The sequence below is a fragment of the Oryctolagus cuniculus genome, chromosome 2 (assembly GCF_051225735.1).
Source record: "Oryctolagus cuniculus isolate XC-2025 breed Fujian yellow rabbit chromosome 2, ASM5122573v1, whole genome shotgun sequence".
Lineage (NCBI taxonomy): Eukaryota > Metazoa > Chordata > Mammalia > Lagomorpha > Leporidae > Oryctolagus > Oryctolagus cuniculus.
The window spans coordinates 42355019-42363992 of NC_142868.1; the positions used below are offsets into that span (position 1 = coordinate 42355019).

The 8974-nt window shown below is 40.5% G+C and overlaps 1 protein-coding gene across 6 annotated transcripts in view; it reads left to right on the forward strand.

Annotated features, from left to right (window-relative positions):
- Positions 1 to 6308, forward strand: part of CWH43 (cell wall biogenesis 43 C-terminal homolog) — an 81405-nt gene extending 75097 nt beyond the window's left edge. For all 6 annotated transcript variants that reach the window (XM_051831574.3, XM_089325416.1, XM_089325415.1 and 3 more), the window contains one exon: positions 6047 to 6308. In XM_051831574.3, the coding sequence (XP_051687534.3) occupies positions 6047 to 6125 (79 nt within the window). In that variant the 3' untranslated portion in view covers positions 6126 to 6308. The remainder of the gene's footprint in view (positions 1 to 6046) is intronic.
- Positions 6309 to 8974: the final 2666 nt, after the last annotated feature.

Consider the following 8974-nt stretch of genomic DNA (forward strand, 5'->3'; position numbering starts at 1 on the left):
CTGCTTTCCCAGCTGCATTAGCAGAGAGCTGGATTGGAAGTGGAGCAGTTGGGACTCCCAGTGCCCATATGGGATGCCAGCACTGCAGGCCAGGGCTTTAGCCTCCTGTGCCACAGTGCTGGCCCCTTGAGTTTATTTTTGTATATGATGTGAGATAAAAATTTATTCGTGTGCACGTGGATACCCATTTTTCCCCATACCATATATTGAAGAACTGTCCTACCTTCATTGTATGTCCTTGGCACCTTTTTTGAAAATGAATTGATGAATACATGGATTTATTTCTGAGCTCCCTACTCTGTTCTATTGGTCTATGTGTCTGCTTTATGCCAGTCCCAGGTTTTTAGTATATTTTGAAATCAGGTATATGGTGTTAAGTCTCTAGTTATTTTTTCTTTGCTCATGACTGCTTATCCTATTTGAGGATTTTTGTGGTTCCATATAAATTTTAGCATTGGTTTTCTGATTCTTGTGAAATATATCATTAGAATTTTGATAGGATATCTTCAGTTGTATGGATATTTTAACAATATTAATTCCTCCAATCCATGAACATGGGATATCTTTTCATTTGTGTCTCTTTCAATTTCTTTCAACAGTATTGCCTAGTTTTCAGTTTAGAAGTCTTTCACCTCCTTGCTTAAATTTATTTTTGTGGGAAGCTATTGTAAATTGGATTATCTTCTTGATTTCTTTTTCAGATTGTTTGTTGTTAGTGTACAGAAATCTACTGATTTTTATATGTTGATTTTGTATCCTGAAACTTTTACTAAGTTTATTAAATTAGTCCTAACAGATTTTTGGTGGAGTTCTTGGGATTTTTTATATATATTTGATCATGTCATTTGCTAACAGGGACAATTTAACTTCTTCATTTCCAATTTGGATGTCTTATTTTTCTTTATTATTTGTTCTGCTAAGACTTTTAGTACTATGGCACAAATGGGCATTCTCTCTTGTTCCTGGTCTTAAAAACTTTTGATTTTTCCCCATTTAGTAAGATGTTAGCTGTGGACTTGTCATATTCAGCATAATATTAGCTATAGCCTTTTTTGTGTTGAGGTACAATGCCTTCTATGGCTAATTTTTGATAATTATTATTGTGAAAGGATGTTGAATTTTGCTCAATGCTTTTTATTTATCTATTGAGATAATCATGTGATTTTTGCCCTTCATTCTGTTAATATGGTATATCACATTACTGATTTAGTGATGCAAGGATGTTGAACCATCTTTACATTCCAGGGATAAATCCCAGTTGATCCTGGTGTATAATCCTTTCAATGTGCTGTTAAAATTGGTTTTCTAGTATTTTTTGAAGATTTTTTTGTGTGCGTATTCATAAGGAATAGTGGCCTCTTATTTATTTATTTATTTATTTTTTTGACAGGCAGAGTGGACAGTGAGAGAGAGAGACAGAGAGAAAGGTCTTCCTTTTGCTGTTGGTTCACCCTCCAATGGCCGCCACAGCTGGCACGCTGCGGCCGGTGCACTGGCCTGATCCAAAGGCAGGAGCCAGGTGCTTCTCCTGGTCTCCCATGGGGTGCATGGCCCAAGCACTTGGGCCATCCTCCACTGCCTTCCCGGGCCACAGCAGAGAGCTGGCCTGGAAGAGGGGCAACCGGGAAAGAATCCGGCGTCCCGACCGGGACTAGAACCCGGTGTGCTGGTGCCACTAGGTGGAGGATTAGCCTATTGAGCCGTGGCGCCGGCCCTCTTATTTTCTATTTTTGTAGTGTCCTTGTCAGGATTTATTAGTATTAGGGTAATTCTGGTTTTGTAAAATGAGTTTGCAAGTGTTTCCTCCTCTTTGATATTTTTTTTTAAAGAAAAAAGTCTGGGAGGGTCTGATGTTAATTTTTCTTTCAATGTTGTATAGACTTCACCAGTGAAACCATCAGATCCTGGTCTTTTCTTTCTTGGGAGGTTTTTGCTTACTAATTTAATCTTAATCATTAATGGACTGTTCAGATCTTATATTTCTTCATGGTTGGGTCTTGGTAGACTTATTTTTCTATGAATTACTATGTTTCTTATGCATGAAATAATTGTTCATGGATAGTTGTTTATAGTTGTCTCATGATCCTTTGTGTTTCTATAGTACCAATTGTAATGTCTCCCTATCATTCATAATTTGATTTATTTGACACTTCTCTTTTTCTTAGTCTAGCTAAATGTTTGTCAGTTTTATCTTTGTAACACAACCATCTGTTAATTTTATTGATTTTTTTCTGTTGTTTTTCTATCCTCTATTATTTTTGCTCTGTTCTTTATTTTTTCTTTCCTTCTTTTGACCATGGGCTTAGTTTGTTCTTATTTTTCTAAGTCCTTTGAGATATAAAGTTAGGTTGTTTGAGATCTTTTTTTTTTCTTACCTCAGATAATGATTGCTATAAGTTTTCCTTTTAGAACTGGTTTTGCTGCATGCCATACATTTTGCTATATTTTGTTTCCATTTTCATTTGTATCAAGAAGCTTTTTGATTTTCTTTTTTGATTTCTTCTTTGACCTATTGGTTTTTCATGAGTACAGGGTTTAATTTCCACATAACTGTGAACTTTCCAGTTCTCTTTCTGTTATTGATTTCTAGTTTCATACTATTGTGGTTGGAAAAGATACGATTTCAGTTTTCTTGAATTTATTTTTTAAAGATTTATTTATTTGAAAGTCAGAGTGTCAGAGAGGGAGGGAGAGATAGAGAGGTATTCCATCTACTGTTTCACTCCCCAAAATGGCCACAATGGCCAAGACTAGGCCAAGTCGAAGTCAGGTGCCAGGAGCTTTATCAGGGTCTCCCACATAGGTGCAGGGGCCCAAGAACTTGGGCCATCTTCCACTGCTTTCCCAGGCGCATTAGCAGGGAGCTAGATTGGAAGTGGCATAGATTTCAGAATTTTTTGCACCAAAATAACTTGTTCTTTTCTTTTATTTTTTTAATTTATTTGATAGGTAGAGATATAGACAGTGAGAGTGAGAGACAGAGTGAAAGGTCTTCCTTCCATTGGTTCACCCCAAAAATGGCCGCTACGGCTGGCGCTGCGCCGATCCGAAGCCAGGAGCCAGGTGCTTCTTCCTGGTCTCCCATGTGGGTGCAGGAGCCCAAGCACCTGGGCCATCCTCCACTGCACTCCCGGGCCACAGCAGAGAGCTGGACTGGATGAGGAGCAACCGGGACTAGAACCTGGCGCCCATATGGGATGCTGGCGCCGCAGGTGGAGGATTAACCAAGTGAGCCACAGTGCCGGCCCCTTATTCTTTTATTTTCAAAGATTTATTTATATTACTTGAAAGTCAGAGTTTTAAAGAAAGAGAGGGAGGGAGGGAGGGAGGGAGGGAGGGAGGGAGAGAGATCCTCCATCCACTGGTTCACTCTCTAGATGGCTTCAACAGACAGCTCTGTGTCAGGAGTTTCTTGCAGGTCTCCATATGGCTTGCAGGAGCTCAAACACTTTGACAATTTTACCCTGCTTTTCTCAGGCCATTAGCAGGGAGCTGGATTGGAAGTCGAGCAGCTGGAACACAACCTGGCCCCATGTGGGGTGCCATTGTCGCAGGTGGCAGCTTTTTTACCCTCTGTGCCACAATGTCAGTCCTGTGTTGTAGTTCTTTTGTCCCATTCTTCTTCTCTTGCTGTCTTCCTTTGTGATTTGATAATTTCTTGTAGTACTATACTTCGAATTATTTCTCTTTCTTTCTGTATCAACTACAGGTTTTTTCTTTGTAGTTATCATAAGGCTTACATAAAACATGACTGTTTATTAAAAGGTGATAACAACTTTGTATATAAAACTCTTCACTCTTAACTTCTCCCTCAATATTTTGTTATTGATGTCACAATTCATATACTTTATATCATGTCTCTATTCACAAAATTATTTTAGCTTAGTTATTTTCAGTACTTTTGTTTTTAAAATTTTATACTAGAGTTTAAAGGCTCTGATCTACTGGCTTTTAAGACAAGTCAGTAGGGGGCTGGCCTGGCTGAGGGGTGGGCCTGGGCGCTCAATCTGGGTGGCCAGCTTGGTGCTGGTGTTCAGCGTGTAGGCCTGGCTGTGGGGTTCTGTGGTAAAAGCTCTCTCTTTCCCACGTGTGGAGAGTATCTCTCCCCTTACTGTGATGCTCAGGCTTGGAGAAGACGCGATGCAGGTAATATGACAATAGTTTTTCCCACTCTCTCCAGTCTTTTTTTATTTCTATACTATACCCAAGCACTGTAATTACTCACCTAAATTCTCTAGCTTGGCTGGAGCTGGGCTCCATCTGAAGCCAGGAGTCAGGAGCTACTTCTGGGTCTCCCATGCAGGTACAGGGTCCCAAGGACTTGGGCCATCTTCCATTGCTTTCCTAGGCCATAGCAGAGAGCTGGATGGGAAGTGGAACAGCTGAGACTCGAAATGGCACCCATACTGGATGCTGGCACTGCAGGCAGCAGCTTTACCCACTACGCCACAACACCAGCCCCATCAGATATTTTTTAAACAAAAGAAAAACATAGTATTCTTCTTAAAATATTTTAAGTGATTGCATAATGGTCCAAAGGGTGGGTACACTAAACTTAATCTAATCAACTTAGAATTTTTTTTTACATATTCATTATTATAAAAGGTCATCAAGGGACTCCTTTTAATATCGTTCAGTGTATTCTTGATTACTTTGTTAGGATTTAGTTCTAGATGTTCAATAGCAAGATAAAAATTATGCAAAATTTTACAATTTTTTGATGTTTGTTTATTTGAAAGGCAGAGAAAGAGAGATATATCATTTGTCAGCTGGTTCTTTCCCCAAATGCCCACAATACCCAGTGGTGGACCAGGCCAAACCCAGGAGCCTGGAACTCCATCCTGGTATCCCATATGGATGGTGGAGACTCAAGTCCTTGAGCCATTACCTGCTGTCTCCTGAAGTGCACGTTAATATGAAGAGGGATCAGAAGTAGAGTAGCTGGGAGTTGAACCAAGCACTCCAGTACAGGATGCGGACATCTGAAATGGCGACTTAATGCAGTATACAGCAATACCCAAGTTTCTTTACTGTGGTTTTTTTCTTTTCTTTACTGTTTTGAGGTGACAGAGTAAGCAGATCTCCCATCTCCTACATTAGATGAATTAGTTGGGTATAAAGAAAAGAAAGGCCTTTGCTTCCTTTCTGGTGTTTTTTGTTTGTATCATACCAACTGCAGCTATATAATTAATTATTCATCTGCAAAGTAAGAGTTAATCTGCAGCCCATGAACACTTGTAGAAGATTTAGAAGTTGTGCCTGCTTGTTTTTTTTTAAAGAATTATTTTATTTATTTGAAAGTCAGAGTTACACAGAGAGAGGAGAGGGAGAGAGAGAAAGAGAGAGAGAGAGAGAGAGAGAGAGAGTGAGCGAGCCTCCATTCCACTTGTTCACTCCCCAAATGACCACAGTGGCCAGAACTGAGCTGATCCAAAGCCAGAAGTCAGGAGCCTCCTCCAGGTTTCCCACACAGGTGCAGGGGCCCAAGGAGTTGGGCCATCCTCCACTGCTTTCCCAGGCCATAGCAGAGAGCCGGATTGGGAGAGGAGCAGCTGGGACTTGAACCATTGCCCATATGGGATGCCAGCATTGCAGGCTGGGGTTTTAACCCGCTGGGCCACAGTGCTGGCCCTGCATGCTTGTTATATATGTACAAATATACCACGAGTAACAACATCAGCTTTCATGGCTCCTCTGCTCGGAATTGGCTATTATTCAAACTCAACACTAGAGAGAAAATCCAGACTTTCTTTTTAGCAGTGTTATCAGCCATGAGTTCTTGAACAATTGTACTTTTGGAATGAGGACTTTGGAGGTTTAAATTCTAATATATTCTCTATATATTATATATATTTCTATATATATTATATATACACACATATATCTTCCTTTATTCCTTAATTAGCTGTTTTATAAATTGGTCACATCAATCTTGGTTTTCTGATAAGTAAACAAGCCATAATAAATGGTGTTGAGATTTTACATAAGCACATACCCCTTCTGAGTTTTTTTACATGTCAGTTACTTTTTTTTTTTTTTTTTTTAGATTTGGATCCTACAAAGAAGGACACAACTATGAAAACAATCATCATTTTCATATGAATACTCCCAAATACTTTTTATGAACTATTTAAAACCAGAAGTTTTTGACTGGGTAAATCCAAGAGAAAAATATGGAAGAAGAGTTTAATGAAAATTGGACAATATACACAAAGAACCTCAATTTTCAAAAAGCATGGTATCTATGTTGTGGGAAAGTCTATCAATTTATAAAATATGTTGTTAAATAAAAGCATTCCTCCAAATTATTTTTCATTAATTTTTGATAAAAATGTGGGATAATATAAGAAAGTTTTACTATTAAAGATAGAACAACAGGGGCTGTCATTGTGGTACAGTGGGATAACACCACCACCTAGGACTCCAGTTCCTGTCCTGGATGCTCCACTTCCGATCCAGCTCCCTGTTGATGTGCCTGGTAAAGCAGCAATGCTTGGGTCCCCTGCACCCATGTAGGAGACCTGGATGAAGCTCCTGGCTCCTGGCTTTGGCCTGGCCCAGTGTTGGCTGTTGCAGCCATCTGGGGAGTGAACCAGCAAATGGAAGATTCATTTTCTCTCTCTCTCTCTCTCTTCACTTGCCTCCCTGTAACTCTTTCAAAATAGATAAATAAAATTTTTAAAAGTGAAAAAAGATAAAACCATAAAAAAGTCTTAACATTTTGATCTTTTTTTTTTTGAACAGCAGGGTTAGTGAGAAAAAGAGAGGCAGAGAGAAAGGTCTTCCTTCCGTTGGTTCACCCCCCGAATAGCCAGGAGCCATGTGCTTCTTCCTGGTCTCCCATGCGGGTGCAGAGCCCAAGTACCTGGGCCATCCTCCACTGCCTTCCCGGGCCACAGCAGAGAGCTGGACTGGAAGAGGAGCAACCGGGAATCCGGCGCCCCGACTGGGACTAGAACCTGGGCTGCTGGCGCCGCAGGCGGAGGATTAGCCTAGTGAGCCATGGCGCCAGCCCTTAACATTTTGATCCTTAAAAATAGGCAACTGACTGATTAATGAATTGGACTACTTAGAAAAATTAAGCAGCCTGGAATCCTTCTTGGGATACAGTAGTGAAGACATGTTTACAGAGTAAGTCTAATTGTTAGAGGAACAATGCATGTGTGATTCCGACTGACTCATCAGCCACAGCAAGCCCATGACCATTCTTCCTGAACATGAAGCATCTTTGGACATTTTCCTCATACTTACATGGTTGCCTGTGACACACTGTGTTGATGCTTCGAATCACTCAGGTCCCCAGGATCTCAGGGAACACACCTCAACACACAGCTGGATCCCACCGACTGAGCTTTCTTCCTTACAACCAAGTAGGTGGGTCTTGGAGAGGATTCAGCCGCAGAGCTCCAACCCCAGAGAGAGTAGCGACTTGAATGTTGGTCCTGCAGGCACAGAGGTTCTCAGAACTGGGAAGGACTCTGAATGCTACATCATTTGGGGCCAACATAAAAATCGGATGAACTGGAAGAGACAGATTTTCCAAATGTTTTATGTCACAATCTAAGAGATTGACTTGGGTCAATTTAACAAAAGTATACTGAGTATACCGCCATATGCAAAACACTGTGTCCCTGTGGTTAAAAAAATATCCTCAGGGCAGCATTTGGCCTACAGGTTAAGACATAGAAAGTGAACAAAAAATCAACTCCAAAGAGAGTAGAATACAGGAAATAAAGATGAGAGCAGAAATGAATGAAAACAATTAAAATAGGTAGAATCAACAAAACTGAAATTTGGTTCTTTTGTGAAGCTAATAAAATTGAAAACCCTTTGGTAGGATCGATCAAAAAAAGGAGGAGAAAAAGGCAAAAACGACCAACATCAGGAATGAAAAAGCAGAGGGCCCCCGCCCCCAGATCTTACAAATATAAAGAAAATAGAGTTAATGAGCAAAGTCACACTGATTAATTTGCCTCACAAAATGTAACCACAACCAATACAAGAAAATACAGGAAACCTATTACAAAAAAAACCCCAAAATTTGACAAGAAAACAAAGTAAAACTTCTGGACCAATTTGCCAAGGTCACCGGCAAAAGAACTGCCATGAGTTCCAGTGTGCCCTCCTGCACTGCCGCTCGTCTTTGTGGCTTACAGCTTGTTCTTACTGTCCCCACAGCCACCCTGCAGATGTCCTGCTCCAGCCTCAGGCCTGAAGCCAACAGCCTTTGAGACCACTTACGTTGTGGAAGGTCAAGTCTCTGCAGTAAGCACTTAAATGTATTCTAGTGGTTCTGAAATAAGTAAATAATACTTTAAAAAGTGACATAGCAGGTTTGAAAGAAAATTAAAATTTTGGAATTCTCAAAAAACCTTACTGAAATTTAGAATTCAATGAAATAATTTAACCTCAGTATAGACAAATCGTTGAAGGAAATTTGTAAACTGGAAGATAGAACGGAAGGCACTCCAATCTGGAGGTGGGAGAGAAGAGGGATATGAATCAGATGCATCTGTTTAATATTTACCAAGACAGTATCCTTGGTACACATGTAATACAGACCTGTTTCATAATTCCTCTATACCTCTGTGCAGTGATGTGCTTTGTGTAAGTCAAAGTGTGCACCTTCCACTAGTTTTAACAGAAAGCACGTGATCATTCTCTCTGCACGCATAGAGTCATCAGAGAGCCTCTAATCACCCAGGCCTCAAAGGTGCTTGTTGTTGCGGGATCGGCCCTGATATTTCGGGTCGGGGGAGAGCGTGGCTGAACACAGTTCTTAGGCTGCTGGGCTAAGGCCTGGTAGCTTGTGAGGGTAGGAAGGTGCCATCCAGGGAACTGATGGGGACTGCTTTGATAAAGTGGTTGAACTTGAAATGGTTAGTAAACTGGTATAATCTGTGAACTCAGCACAATACAAAACATTCTTAGCTCTCCTTACTTTTAAGCTTTCTGAGGGAATCTATATGTTAGA